The 16027-nt window shown below is 46.6% G+C and overlaps 1 protein-coding gene across 1 annotated transcript in view; it reads right to left on the bottom strand.

The window, feature by feature from the left end:
- Positions 1 to 524: 524 nt before the first annotated feature.
- Positions 525 to 16027, bottom strand: part of NRTN (neurturin) — a 40166-nt gene continuing 24663 nt past the window's right edge. The window contains exons 3-4 of the mRNA XM_061601098.1: positions 7181 to 7418; positions 525 to 2409 (exon numbers count right to left, since the gene is read on the bottom strand). Coding sequence (XP_061457082.1) covers positions 1961 to 2409; positions 7181 to 7391 — 660 coding nt within the window. The 5' untranslated portion in view covers positions 7392 to 7418 and the 3' untranslated portion in view covers positions 525 to 1960. The remainder of the gene's footprint in view (positions 2410 to 7180; positions 7419 to 16027) is intronic.

The following is a 16027-nucleotide window of genomic DNA, read 5'->3' on the forward strand; positions in this document are numbered from 1 at the left end:
GCAAAGGGCTGATTTAACCAACAGCAGAGGAAGGTGTCCTCAGCTGAGTCGGGTCCATATAGCTCATTGTCGGTGACAGCAACTGGCAGGGTTTCAGACAGGAAGAGGTGACCCCAGCCATAAGTGAAGATGCTAGGAATTGAATCTGGGCTCTTCTGCATGCCAAACAGGTGGCCTACTTCTGAGCTTCAGCTAGGGATGGAAGGATCTGTCCATTTTGATTCTCACTGCTTCTCATTTTTCCAACTTTACGTTTAGTTCCCCATGTTGCTGCAGCAAATTTAAGAACATAAGAACATAAGAAGAGCCTGCTGGATCAGGCCAGTGGCCCATCTAGTCCAGCATCCTGTTCTCATAGTGGCCAACCAGGTGCCTGGGGGAAGCACGCAAGCAGGACCGGAGTGCAAGAACACTCTCCCCTCCTGAGGCTTCCAGCAACTGGTTTTCAGAAGCATGCTGCCTCTGACTAGGGTGGCAGAGCACAGCCATCACGGCCAGTAGCCATTGATAGCCCTGTCCTCCATGAATTTCTCTAATCTTCTTTTAAAGCCATCCAAGCTGGTGGCCATTACTGCGTCTTGTGGGAGCAAATTCCATAGTTTAACTATGCGCTGAGTAAAGAAGTACTTCCTTTTGTCTGTGATTTTTTTTGTGATTTTTTTTTTAAATCCTCATGAAAATTCTCCAGCATTTTAGTGTGATTTTCTCCTCATAAACACGTTTTCTGTAGGCAGTTTTGACTAACGGACACATTTTTGCAAGCAATTTCTCCTGATATAATTTTGCATGTTATTTTCACAAACTTATTCATTTTTATGCACACATTCTCCTAATCTATGCATTTTTGTAAACATTGGTCGGAAAACTGCACTGCCAAATTTGTAGAAGTGTGAATTTCAAAGACGGCTTTGTTTTGGTTGTCAGGTTGCTTGAGAAAGTGTAGCTTTGATAGATTTGTCTTTAAAAGGCAACCTGGAACGCATTTCTCCCCAATCTCTAGTTATAGCTTTCTGAAATGTTCCTCCGGTTTTATTCAGAATATTTGAGTCCTTCAACTCTGAGAATCCTGGGTAACACCAATTCACACGGACCCTGTTAAGAAGTTGATGCAATGCCTTATAAGGAATGGCAGCCTTTTTTACATATTTGTTGATATTTTAAACCTATGCCTACATTCCTTATATATATAAAAATATACACATACAATTTACACAGCACTGCTATAACTGTGCATGTACATTAAAATAGGGGGAGGATGGTGCTCTTGTAGTATAAGAAAAGCAACCCCCAATCCACCAGCCATTTTTCACCTGCACATTTCTGAAAGCGCAGCGTGCATGGAAATGACTCCTGTGCCCAGTTCCTGCATGGAATCATTGAAATAAAGATGTCAAGATTCATCTCTGTGTGGCTGCTCCTGGGTGAGGCAACATATCCAGAAGATCAATCCCAAAGTAAGATCACTTTCTCAGTTTAATTTGGTTTAAAGTTTGGAATGAACAGGCTGCCGACACTTATCCTGCTGCTCCGCCTGCATCAGGAAAACACCCCTTCTCAATCATGGAGACACAATGGATGTTTGGGCACATGGCTTTCCTTCCACTGTTGCACCCGATAGCGACACACAATCCTTACTAGGAAAGCATGAACAGCGAGAGCTGGTGTCAAGAGGCTGGAACTATAAGCACACCCAGACCCCTTTTAATATCCCACCAGATAAGGAGGCCCCCAAATAGACACCACGGATGGTCCAAGATTTTCTTTGCCCTCTTGCATTGGTTGACAGCACTGAGGTAGGCTTCAAAACCATGGTCTCCTTGGCTGGTCCAGGCGTGGATGCCTCTGTGGTCCTCTCTCCTCCTGTCTCACCCTTGGACAACTACCCTCATGTCAGCAGCCTCTGGGTGCCGCTGGATGTAGAACCAGACTCCTTGGTTTCCCCCCTCCTTCCTTGGCTCCATCACACGCAGCCACATTCCTTGGCCGATACTTCGTTCACCGTGTAGTATCGGTTCCCTGTGTCCAAGAAGGAGACGTCGTCATCATACGCCAGGGGCCGGCAGCACGGGCGGGCTCTCACTTTCTCCTTTTTGATCTTCCTCATGCTCCTCACATTCTTCAGGGAGAGGTCGTAGTTCCGGACGGCCGAATCGCAGGTGCCACTGCAGTAACGGAAGAGGACCGTCTCATCTGACTTGTAGCCCAGGCCCAGCTCACTGACTGTCACCTCTAGCTCCTTGAGGGAGCAGGGCTTGTGGCGGGCTTTTGCCCGCTTCATCCGGTTGCCAGCCTTAGCAAAAAGTGGCAGCTCATGACCTCCAGAATTCATGGACTGGCTGTACCTCTCGATCAGTGTGGAGATGAGCTGGTGGATCTCTCCCTCCGTGTAGCTCTCAAACAACGTGCTATCTGGAATGAAGAATGGCAAAGAATCAAAAACAAATCTCAGAGAAATGGGGAGTGTGCACTGAGGACTAAGAACTTTAATTAGAGCCCAAAAGGCATTCCAAGAGAAAAGTCACCTGGCACTTGGACATTTTTGGCCATCCCTCTTCCCATTTCATTGGCGCCCAGGTTTTCATTTTTCCAATCTTAAATTCTTAAATCTTTCCATTTCTATATCAGTTTGTGATTTTTATTTTAAAATGTCATCATGAAAATTAATCAGATCTGGCGTATGAATGGAAATCAGGAAATACGGAATGAGCTCCTTGGAGGAAAGGTGGTATATAAATGTAATAATAACAATAACAATAATAACAATAACAACAACAATAATAATAAATTTATTTATTTATTATAAATAAATAACTCTGCCTGAGTGAAGGAAAGAGGCGGTCACTGACCCAGTCTTGTTTTACTGGGGATATTTTTAAAAATAAATAAATAAAGAGCTTTATTTTTAGAAAATTGAAACACATGTTGGTATATTGTTCTGGAGAAACTGAGCGTCATTCAGATATAAGTTAAATAAGTGCTGTCTAGGACACTAGTGCATCTGTGTGATTGAAGGGTGGGGATTTGTTTCAATATTTTGTATAGTTCTGCCTGTGAATGGTTTCGTTGTCTCCTGGCATTTTTCAAAGTACATTTTTAGTCGAGTGGAAGGCATGACGGGTGACAGCAGTTTGGTGATTGTGTAGGAGATGTCAGGATCACTGGAACTTCAGAGGCCGCCTTATATGGAGTCAGACCAAGGGTCCATCTGGCTGAGAACTGTCTACACCAACTGACAGCTGCTCCACAGGGTTTCAGGCAGAAGTCTGTCCCAGCCCTACCTGGAGATGCCACTGGAGACTGAACCTGGGACCTTCTGCATGCAAAGAAGGTGCTCTGCCCCTGAGCTAAGATCTCACTCCTCCTGGTTCTAAAGAGCTGATACAAACAGGAAGCCAACCTATACTGACTCAGGTCAATCTTGTCCACACTGACTATTGTTGGTTCTTCAGGTGTTCAGAGAGGCAGTGTCTCCCAGCCCTAACCTGGGAATTGAACCTGGGGCCTTCTGCATGCAAGACAGATGCTCTACCCACTGAGCCACAAAGGGAAACAATTGTGTAGGAAGTGCAGGATGAGCGTTATTGGATTAGCAGTGGGCACTGCGTGGTTTGTGAACGTGCAAGACAGAATTTGGGCGTGATGTGCATGTGCAAGGGTTGCATACTGCAAGCAAGGATTAGGGCTGGGGAAGACATTCAATTTTCAGATACAGTTTCAAGCTGAATCTATCAAGTCCATACTTTCCAAAACAATCTGAGAGCCGAAACTCACAGCCATCCTTGGAAATCCACAGTTATTCAAATTTTGCCAGGCAGTTCACCAACCAAACAACAAAACACAACAGAGACGAAAGGAAAGAAGCAATTCTCATGCAATTTAAAACCAGGCAGCCCCTAGCGCAGCACATTACAATGGCTACAGCAGGCACAACAGCACTCTTTCCTCCTGCGTTTTCTGGCATTTGGCATTTGGAAGAATCCCTCCTCTGGCTACGGAGGTACAGCATAGCCATCATGGCTAGTAGCCAGTCTTGATCACCTAGTCCTCCACCATGAATTTGTCCAATTCTTTTTTAAAGCCACCCAAGTTGGCGGCCATCGCTGCCTCTTGTGGAGAGCGAACAGTTTAACTATGCGAAGAAGTACTTCCTTTGGTCTGCCCCGAATCTTTCAAGAGCCCAATGGCCACAAGCGGACTGCTTGGATGGCCCATGGGGAGCCCACATCAGAGCAGCCTGAGGCCCTAAAGGGAGCTCACAAACTTGGCCCTGCAGCAAAAGCCCACTTCTCTCCTTTGTTCCTCGGCAACTGGTCTTCAGAGACATCCTATCATCATAAAAAGGCTGGCTTAATTATGTACACAAATCCATCCCAATCAGCTGCCTTTAGGGGGATTCTAATCCCCATACAAACATACAGTTAAATCCAATAAACCCTCTTGGCTTTGTAGAAAGAAACGCCAAATGTAACCAATCCCAGAGGCATCCAGCATGGAAGAATGGATCTGGATTTAATCGTAGGTTGCCATAGGGATTATCATCCTGCTACAAACAGTTGATTAGGGGGGACTTGTGTGTATAATTACATAAATCTTTTGTCTGATTATTCTATTTGGCATTGGGTTTTGCATCTCTGTTCGGAAGGGTGTTGTATTCCAATATATACAGTTTACGCAACCTGGAAGGCCCACTTATATGGACTATGAACTGCTGATAATTCTCACGATTGTGGGCTTGCCTGATAGTCATTGTATAGTCACAAGCATAGAGTCCATCAGGTTCTGCATCTGCTTTCAGCCTTGTTTCACTCCCACAAGAGGCAACAATGGCAACCAACTTGGATGGCTTTAGAAGAGGATTAGACAACATACACGGAGGAGGAGGAGGCCACCAACCTTGATGGCTGTGTCCTACCTCCATTGTCGGGGGCAAGAGGCCTCTAAATACCAGTAGCTGGGGATCACAAGTGAGGAGAGTTGCTGAATTACTAGCTGGTGGGAATCACAAGTGGGGAGAGTTGCTGCTCTTGCACTCAGGTCCTGCTTGTGGGCTTTCCAGAAGAGGCATCTGGCTGGCCACTGGGAGAACAGGATGCTGGACTAGATGGGCCCCCTTTGGCCTGATCCAGCAGAGTGCTCATGTTCTGGTGCTGTGGAGGAGCTCATAGGGCAAAGGAGGGTAGTTGGTTCAGCACCATGGATAGCTCCTAGTGAGCAGGTTGCTCCAGTATTGGACTAGATGGGCCACTGGCCTAATCCAACAGAGTGCTTAGGTTCTAGTGCAGCGGAGGAGCTCATGGGGTGGGTGGTTCAGCACCATGGATAGCTCCTAGTGAGTAAGTTGCTTCAGTAGTGGACTAGATGGACCTTTGACCTGATCCAGCCACCAGGCTCTTGTTAAGTTCTACAGCCACCATTGGAGCAGGATGCTTCTGAACACCAGTTGCTGGAAACTCCAGGAGGGGAGAGTTGCTTTTGCGCTCTGGTCTTGCTTGCAAGCTTCCCAGAAGAGGCATCTGGTTGTCCATTGTGGGAACAGGATGTTGGACTAGATGGGCCACTGGCCTGACCCACCAGGGCTCTTCTTAATATTCGTATACTTGGGGTAGGGATGGAAAGATCTATCCATGTCAGTTCTCTCTGTTTCTCATTTTCCCAATATTAAATTCACCCCCTTTCCTGCCTGTACACCCTAAAGTCAGTCACGTACAAGGAGCTGTGCTTTTCTTTAATAGGTTTATGAAGATATTTCAGTTCAGAGCACTTCATGGATCAGCTTACACTGCATTAAGAAGTTGTCACAGCAACCAGTGAAGATGACCTAGAAATTGCCCAGAGCTCTACCCCAAAATGAACTTAATTCACTTTCCATTCACTCAGCGATTATGGGAACTATGTCCAGGGGCAATTCAGAGGTTTTTGAACTAATTCACTGAACGCTATTAAGCAGAACTAGTTCATTACAAGCACGGAGAGAGAGTTCTAATAAGTATGAAGCCGTTCAGCTGTAGGACAGACGGCCTTGAGAGGTGGGCTAACAATGTTTTACAGATATATTGTATCACATGAGGCATTTAAGCAAAAGGTACACAGCCACTGGTCTTTGCAAGCTGCCTGCGCCCATTAGGGCAAGTCGGGCATTGCCCACCAAGCTCAGTCCGCCCTGCCTGCCTCCCTGCTAGTTTCTACACTCTCCCTCTCACACTCACGCCCCTCCTCTCCACCCTTCACCCAGACAAGCATTCTCAGAGCTCAAGGACGCATACTTAGCTAGGCAAGGAGGGTGCAAAGCAGTGTCAGTGAGGGGTGTGGCCTGCAGAGAGTCACAAAGGCCAGATGGAAAGGCCTGGATGGCCGTATTTGGACCCCACTCCTCCCATGTGATGTTCCAGTCATAAGAACAATCCTGCTGGGTCAGGCCAGTGGCCCATCTAGTCCAGCATCCTGTTCTCACAGTGGCGAACCAGATGCCTCCTCTGGGAAGCCTGCAAGCAGGACCCAAGCGCAAGAGCAACTCTCCCCTCCTGGGGTTTCCAGCAACTGGTGTTCAGAACCATCCTGCATCCGACCATGGAGGGAGAACACAAGAAGGGCCTGGCTGCTGGGTCAGGCCAGAGGCCCATCTAGTGCAGTATTGGAGCAACTTCCTCACTAGGAGCTATCCATGGTGCTTAAATACCTCCAAGCAACTTCCTCACTAGGAGCTATCCATGATGCTTAAACACCTCAGAGCAACTTCCTCACTAAGAGCTATCCATGGTGCTGAAATATCTTGGAGCAACTTCCTCACTAGGATCTATCCATGGTGCTGAAGCGCCTGACCTGCCTTGCTCCCTGAGCTCCTCCACTGCACCAGAAAAGAACATAAGAACACAAGAGCCTAAGAAGAGCCCTGCTGGATCAGGCCAACAGTCCATCTAGTCCAGCATCCTGATTGCACAGTGGCCAACCAGATGCCCAAGATGGGAAGTCTGCAAGCAGGATCTGAGCGCAAGAGCAATTCTCCCCTCCTGTGCTTTCCGGCAACTGGCATTCAGAAGCATCCTGCTCTGACTATGGAGACAGAGCACAGCCATCATGGCTAGTAGCCACTGATAGCCTTCTCCTCCTCCATGAATGTGTCTAAATTCGTGCCTAAATGTTTCCTATTAGAGAAGAAGGAAGTGAGCATACAGTGGCTTACACTGGGAGATCAGTGAACTGCGCCGCTCCAGAGCCCTTGGGTGCCGTCTCTGACCTTCAGCCAGCAAGGGAGACGAGGAGGTTCTCGAGAAGAGCGATGAAGAGAAGAAGGTGGATTTCTGGCTCCCGGCGAACAAGTCTCTACAAACCAAAATGGACAACATGGAACTGAAGAGCATCGAGGCTATGGCTGCCCACTTCCATACCTTCATCTTAGACCAAGTCAGAACATTGAAAGTCTGCAAAACAGGCAAAAATGACAATCTTTATTACACCAGCCTCACCCCCATCCTGGATATTCTTGACCTACCCCTTGTTGGGAGTAAATCACCAACACATGTTACAAGTGTCTTGAACTGGAGGGGGGGATAGAAAGAAAGACGATCTAGTCTTCCCTCTGCTGATTCCTCCTCTGAAGTGTTTGTTGTTCTTGCAGTCTTTGCTCCTCCCCTCCCTCCCTTCTCTAATTGTCTTTGTTCTCAATTAGTTAAGAGTGGCTCCCTAAGTGCAGGCATGTATGACTTTGCCTCTTTGTAGTAATAAACCTTACGTTTCTTTATTCTTTCAACTACCAGTCTCACAGACCAGTTATTTCTGCACTGTTGTATACACACACACAAACACAGCTCTAACACCCCTGCACCACAAAGGGACACGCAGAGTGTCTTCCTTCTCCATAAGAGAAGCTGCCTTGAGCGTAATTACTATGGTAAGGTGGCATGCAAATAAACCATGATGATGATGCCCCCTCCCCTCCGAGTGCAATGCTCATACAAACCTATCAGGGTGCCTAGAAACACAGGCCTGCCAAGGAGAAGTGGCTATTAGCAGCAGGACCTTTTTAGTGGTGGGCGAGCTTGGAAAGCTCACTTTTAAATGGGAACTTGTTTAAGTTCAACAGGTCCCAACAGGAACTAATTCCGGTTCATGTCCGTCCCTTTACAAAACAAACAAATTCGGTTCACAGTTCGATTCAAGTTCATCCAAAGGATCCTCGGCAATTTCCCTCCCCTTCCCCAGCATTTAGAATGTTCCAAGCTGAAGTATAAAATAGACTTCAGGAGACTGTAAAAACATCAAAACACACCATGGAATGTGAATGGCTTCATTTATTTTCCCCAACAATGAAGCTGGAAGTCTCAAGCATCAGAAACAGATGTGAGAGAATGAACTTGAAGATGAGCTAAAAATTGTTCAACGTTCTACCCAAAAAGAGCTTAATTCGCACTCAGTTCGCCTGGCAACTCTGGGAATTCCTTTTAGGTGTCATTCAGAGATTCTTGAAGTAATTTGGTGAAATTCATTAAACCGAACTATTTCATTCCAAGCACCAGCTGTTGGCACTAAAAAGGATCACCTTCTACCTTCCATAAACTCTTTCATCCATCGCGTATTTTAGATCCTGCTCCTAGAGATGCCGTGTGTCCATTGCTGTGACTGATATTCTTTAACATTTTAAAAATTGTTTCATCTATCATTGATTGGCGCCTATTTAATGATTCATCATTTGCAGACCACTCAGAGGCCGCCTGCTACTGGCCGGCATACAAAGTGCGGTATAGCGGTTAGATTGTCAGACTGGGACCTGGGAGACCAGGGTTCAAATCCCCACTCAGCCTTGAAGCTCACTGGGTGACCTTGGGCCAGTCACTGTCACTCAGCCTAACCTACCTCACAGAGTTGTGAGGATACAATCAGGAGGAGGGAAGGCCCATGTCTGATCAAGCCACCTTCAACTCCTTGCAGGAGAGGCAGGATATAAATGTAATAAATAAATAAATATTGCAAAAAAATAAACCAATGGTGAAGAACCAGTGGCCCTCCTGCGTGGCCTGTGATCAGGGATGATGCGAATTGCATTGCAATCCAACAACATCTGGAAGGCCAAAGGGATGCTTTCATGCAACGCCAAAAAGAAAAAAATCACAGTGAGGGGTGTATTTTCTACCTCAATGAGATTTCCAAGGTATGGTGGGCTGAGATCTTGACCCCAGATAGCATTTGGGTCTCTGCAGTGTCCGAGAAAGCATGCTCGACAAGACCCAAACACCCAGCGCCGGAAAACGCTTACCCAGATGTGGTAGAAGGTTGCTCTTTGTTGACTTGCCCCTGGCCATTGTTTTCTTCAAAAAAATAGCAAGATGGGGTGCATTTCTGGGACATTTGATGCTCCACTTGGTTCTTTTGCTTCCAGAAGGAAAATGGTAAGTGGCAGCTGGCTGAAATTTGGGGACATTGTATGGGGGACAATTTGTGACAATGGCCTAGAAAAACTACCCTGTAGGCTTATTTATGTGCAAATTGCACATTAATAGGCTTTTGCCCTACAAAATTGGATGAAGAAATAGCCTATTTTTATCTTTCCTTTTTTTAACAAGATGGGTTGGCGCTTTTTGTTGTCATTCTTAGTGATCTTGCGTAAGCAACTCTGGAAGTCTTGTCTGCTGAAGAGGAGGATTTAAAAAACGCTTAAAATAAATAAAAGCTAATAAAATATCTTCCCAAAATACAAGTGGGGGAAATCTGATCTAAATCCCTAGCTAAATCTCCATTCCATCAGCTAGGAAGTAACCACCGAAGAATTGACAGGAAATTTCTCCCAGAGTGGGAGTCTGTCGGTCTGTTGCAGGAAAACTCCTGTTAGCACCTGAAAAAGCTGAAAAAAATGGATGATGCCAAGTTTTTGTGAACTAAAGTCCTCAGACCAGATCAAATTTCTGTCATCCTGAGACACTATTCCAAAGCTTTGCTGAGGCATAAACTTTCTCATTGAAAGCCTAGTTGTGGCTCTCAGCCTCAGTCTTCCTCATCTGTATCACAGGCACCTTAATGACGTGCTTTTGCCATGGAGAATAGGATTGTGAATAAGATGCATAAAGAACATGGCAAAACAGCCAATCAAAATTTCCTTCCTATCTAAACACACCGAGATGCTATGGTCTTGCAAGGGCTTCTGCTTTTTAATGGGCAGCTCAGTTCTTGCAGGGCATATCTTGTGGATCCCAACAGCCAACCGGTTGTGGAAATTTCAGAATACATAATTAACAGTTGCTTCCCACAAGAAAACAGTCGGTTAAAAACAATCAATGGAGGCTGGTGTGAGTTCTAAGTTACCCACTTGGGGAGAAAGATGACCGTCGTTTCTCTGTATGAGTCACCATTTCAGTTCGATAAAAACAATGCCCTGTCTGTATATTCTGAGGATGAGTTCACATGTTGAACACGTGTGCATTCTCAGCAAGAAGGCATCCCATCATGTGGGTGACTCTGTCTGTCTGTCCGTCTCTCTGCCTGCCTGCCTGCCTGTCTATATCTCTGCCTGTCTCCCTCCCTCCCTCCCTCCCTCTCTGTCTCCCTGCCAGTCTTTCTGTCTGTCTGTCTGTCTGCATAAATCTCTGCATCCCCACCTGTCTGTCCCTTCACTGACCCAGAGTCATGGGGGCTGGATCTTCTGAAAATGGGCAGCGCTGGTTACTCACTTTCACACACTTCAAAAGCAAATCAGCTTGAGCAAAACCACCAGTTTAGGAAAACAACCAACCTCAAGGCAGCAGGGAAGCTGGTTGTTATGGGGCTTTATTGCTGGAGAGCCATGTTTGCCTTTGGCCCTGGCAGAAACTAATGTTCCTGATGCAAACAACGTTAAGGGATCTAAGGCCCTTCCTGTTGCTAACCAAACATCCACACACGCCATTTGCCTGAGGCCTGCCACTCTCTCCCATCAACAAAGAGCGATAAGCGGCAATTATTCTGATGATTCAGAGATGCCCCAGAGACAAGGCAGGGTAAGGATCTCCTCGTGCCAACTGCATTATCGCTCCTGGAGGAGGGGGGGGGAAAGACCAGATGGCATTTGGGGGCTGAAAGAAGAGACAGATGCGGCAGTGTTCCTCACGTGCCTGACGCCACACCCAGAGTGATGTCATCTCTCCTCCCCACAACGGGCAGCTCTTTGCCACGGTACACCCAGCCTGGGCCCTCTGGCAGGATCCCGTGACTCCCCTCCAAATTAAACTGGCACCCAGCCCTTGCACCAACTCGCTGGATACATTTCCGCTTCTGTGCCTTTCAGTTCTATCCACAAGAGGAGGGGCGGATGTGCTCCACCCTCAGCCAGGGCAGTGGTGGCATTAGTGGGTGGGAGCCAGCCCAGAGCCGGTATGGATCCACCTGTCCATTTCAGGTCCTCTCACTTCCTCATTTTGCCAATCTGAAATTCAGTTCTCCAAATTTCTGCAGCTGTTTGCAAATTTGTCTCTCTCTCTCTTTTAAAATCCTCATGAAAATTCTCCAGCGTTTTCTCCTAATAAAACACATTTTTTGCAAGTGGCTTTGACTGGTGCACGTTTTTGCAAGCAAGTTTCTTGTTATATAATGCATTCTTGTGTGTTATTTTTCACTCATGGACTCATGCACACGCTCCCCTAATGTACGCATTTTTGTAAACATTTGTTGGTTGGAGTAGTGCAGTGCAAAATGTGAACAAGTGCAGATTTCGAAGGAGGGCTGTGTTGCGAAGATCTGTGTCTATCTGTGAAGACCGGTTGCCAGGGGAGGTGGACTAGTAGCAGAGGCCTTGCATGCAGACTTCCCAGAGGTATTCGGTTGCTGGTCTAGAGGTACCCACCTTGATCTGATCCAGCTAAGCTCTTCTGATGGACGTGCGGAGGACCAAAAGGAAACAATGCCCAGAGGCCACATAGTTTTGGCCAGCCAGCTCACGGAACACAGCGATGGAAGCAGACATTTCTTACGGCCACTGCTGATGGATCTCCATGGGCTGTCTTGGCTTTAGCTGCTCCGCCGCCTTTGAGATGCATCACTTCACACCCACTTTTCGTCATGCCTAGACACAGACTAAATAATCAGCCCTTTGCCATTGAAAACTGTGAAGTTGCAGTGAGCGATAGGAGGGTGAAGATGCAAGGGACCTTCAACCGTTGGAAGGAACACAATTGGTGCGCAGAGACTCAAGGGCTGTTGCTTGATGATTCATGGTCTTCAAGACACGAGCCATCAGATCACGGACGCTCATCGTGCACATTTCTGGACTTCAGAATGACTCACTCTTGTTTCCAATATACAACGGAATCCACTGTTCCATTTTCTCTGTTCCTGATTCTTCGACGGAGGATTTTTCGTGCAGAGTTCACTGCAGGATAGTTGGATTTCAGTCCGCATATCAGTACAGGAAGGGTGAATTTGCATTAAAATGAGGAATCAGATTAATTTCTCTCCCTATCTGCTACTGGGAACATCAGGGAGTTCCATCAGATACAGAAACTTGAGAGGAAGCTGCCAGAATTTGCATTCTCATCTGAGGTCAGGAATGGAAATCATGCAAGCCAATAGGAGCGATATTTGCTATAGCTGTTTTTATTTTTTAGTCTGCAAATGTTAAGTATTTTCTGCATTGTTTTTGATGTTTCCCTTCCATTGAAATGGAATATGTAATTAACTGTTTCAGTTTTGGCCAGAGCGGATGGTGAGGTGAGCAACGTAGATTTCAGCAGAAGATGAACAGTGGAGGAATGGAAACAGCGCTGACTGGAATGAACACAGGACAGGACGGAAATTGCATTCCTACCATTACACATAGCGCCTTCTTTTCCCAGGATCCATTTGCAACTCTGTGGAATGCAATGGACGGAACTGGATGGCGCTTCTACCGCAAAAGCCAATGTTTTAAAGCAAGCTGTCTCTGAGAGAAACACACACTTGTAGGAAATCCAGTCTTTTTCTTTCTTTCTTTTTTTAAAAAGGCCTTTTAACAACGTGCCAGGCATTGTGTGGCTCTCCCAGCATTGGATCAAGACACAGCACGCCTGCCTAACAGCTGGTCAGTGCCAAAAGCAAGACTGAGCTGAGTTTATTTGTGCAAACTCTCCCGAGAGGTGACAGGAATTGGGGACAGAGCAAAAAAAAGAAGCCAAATATGGGCTCCTTTGAGTTTGGGCCTTCTGCGAGGAGATGGTGAAGATGATAACCGCTACCCAATTTGGTCAAGGCTGCATGAGTGCGTGAAGGCCGATCCTGGTCACCAAGGGACTCAGTGTCTTCTAAAGGGGAACTAAACCAGAATCCATAGCAGCCAGACTCAGGAAAAAAATGGAAGAGAGGCAGCATGTCAATTAAGGCCAGGATGAGGTGATATTAGGGTTGTAAATTCCAACTTTACTGGACTCCCTTCAGACCTGGGTCAGGAAGTGGCTTCTGGAGCACGCTTGCAGGTGGAACAAAATTTAAGAACACAAGAAAAATCCTCATGTGCCCAGTCAAAGCTCCTTCTCAACCCACACCCTTCTCCCACCCACCCCTGCAACGACGGCAAGCCTGAAAGAAGTTCAGACGCCCCAACCAAAGGTGGCATCCTTCCTGTTTTCCCCAAACATCTCACACTGAGAGATAAACCACCTCTGAACGTGGAGGCTCTGTTTAGCTAGCACGGCCATTCACCAACCTCCGTGTCTATAAGAACTGAAAGGGCCAAACCGCACGAAATGCTCAAAAAGCATTCCTTGAAGTTGTGTGGATCTTTTGAAAACAAGCAAAGCAGCTGGTGAGAGGGGGGGATGAAGAGCAGACAGGAATGGGGGAGGTGCCTATGAGGCCATCTAGTCCAACCCCCTGCTCAGTGCAGGAATTCAACTGAAAGCATTCCCAACAGGTGGCTCTCCAGCTGCCTCTTGAATGACCTGAAAAGGCAGCGTGTTTGGACTGCACCCCTGTCCCGCACTTGCCAAGGAGTAAGTGCCACTGACAACAATGGGACTTACTTCCAGGTAAACGTGTCGAGCTATTAGTTGATTGGGCCAAGTCGACTTGGCCAGTCTAAAGGGAAATGAAGGCTGCTATCCTATATCTGCTTACCATGGAGTGAACAGCATTATAAAATTCAAATAAGTGCGGATTTTGAAGGGTGGCTACATTTTGGTTCCCAAGTGCAAATCGGATAGATTCACCTTTGAAAGCAAATTGGATCCAATTTCTCCCTGGTATGGGAACCTGGAGGCCACGCAACGACTGATTGCACCTTGCCACTCCCAGCTGCTCTGCTCCATGTGGCCTGCAGATGTCAGATCCCAAAAGGGTTCCTCCACAAGTCTCTTGCATGTGCAGCAACGCAGCCAGCCAGCCAGACGTGCCACGGAGATGTTGGAGAAGAGGGCAGCTCTGTACCCATAGGCAGAAGGATCAGGGGCCTCTCACTTACTCCCCACACTCACACACACACACACACACACTTTTTTTTATTTAAAGCCCATAAAATGTAAGGAGGGGTATTTCAGCCAAACAGCAGCCCAAGTTTGGCAGTGGAGGCCGGCAGATTGGTGGTGATGGGGGAAGAGAGCCACAGAGAATCTGTTTTTTCAATTTATCCCCTTCGACGCTACGCTTCGCAGATCTCGCCTGTCTGTTAAAGAGACATTGTCAAGATGTTTATGGAAGGCTTGGATTAGGAGGCTTAAAGAAAGTTCTGCAGAATGGGGGGGGGAGAGAGAGAGGGAGGGGGAGGGAGAGAGAAAGTCTGTAATATAAAAGCAAAACAAGCTGATTCTTTCAGTTCCACCTCCACCCCACTCCAGAATGTAAGTGAAGCCAGTTGTTATTGTAGGGACTTCAGAACCCCCTGTGATGGTTCTCAGGATCACTGGGGGGCGCGGGGAGAGACCTCCTGCATTCTTTCCTAGACATGTATATAACCAGCACTTCTTTTCATTTTTGTGAAATGAAAAAAACAACAAGCTGCTAACAGCTCCTTGCCCAGGCCTAGTGTGGAAGCTGCCCACCCATCCAGAGTTGTGGCACTTTCCATAGTCAAAGAATAGGGACGGGTGAGAAATTGGATTCAGTTCGTATTTCAAGCCGGACCTATGAAATCTATGTCATGTGAGGTTTTTCTCCCTCTCTCGTAATGCTAGAACGCGTGGATGTCCATTAAAGCTGAATGTCGAGAGATCCAGTGCAGACAAAAAGGAAGGACTTCATGCAGGGCAGAGTTGAACTGTGCAATTCGCTTCAACAAGAGGCAGTGACGGTCACCAACTTGGAGGGCTTTAAAAGAGGATTATACAAATTCAAGGAGGATAAGGCTATTGTTGGCTGCGGGCCATGATGGCTGGGCTCTGCCACCATAGTCGGATGTGCATGCTTCTGAAAACCAGCCACAGGTTGGTTGCGCTCAAGTCCTGCTTGCTTGCTTCTAAGTGGGGCACCTGGTGGGCCACTGTGAGAACAGGAGGCTGGACTAGATGGCCTCCTTTGCCCCGATCCAGCAGACTCTTCCTATGCATTTTCCCAAACAATATGAGAACCGAAACCCAGCCATCCTTCAAAAGCCGCTCGTCTCTGAATTTTGCAATGCCGTTCTTCAACCAAGAAATGCTTACCAAGAAATGCATTAGGGTGAAAGGGTGCATGAAAATGAATGTATTGGTGGAGATAACATCCAAAAATGCATTATATGAGGAGAAACAGCTTGCAGAAATGTGTACTTCAGTTGAAACGGCATATAAAATGTGTTTATTCAGATAAATTCACACTAAAATGCTGAACAACTTCCGTGAGGCTTGCAAATTGGGGCAAAAATGTGCAGAACTGAATGTAAGACTGGTAGTTCCTTCCATCCCTGTCAGAGGAAGACAATGCCCTCTGTACATGTTCAAAGGGGGCCTGTATACAACTAAGTAACAACAACCAAAAATGAAGACAAAATCAGAGGAACCCAGATGAAAATAAGAAGGTCATGCAGGTCAATATATTTACTCCTTATTGACAATCTGAAAACTCTTTGCTTTTGGATTACAGTTCTTGGAGTAACAACCCATTAGGATGAATTCATATGACT

The sequence above is a fragment of the Rhineura floridana genome, chromosome 18 (assembly GCF_030035675.1).
Source record: "Rhineura floridana isolate rRhiFlo1 chromosome 18, rRhiFlo1.hap2, whole genome shotgun sequence".
Taxonomy (NCBI): domain Eukaryota; kingdom Metazoa; phylum Chordata; class Lepidosauria; order Squamata; family Rhineuridae; genus Rhineura; species Rhineura floridana.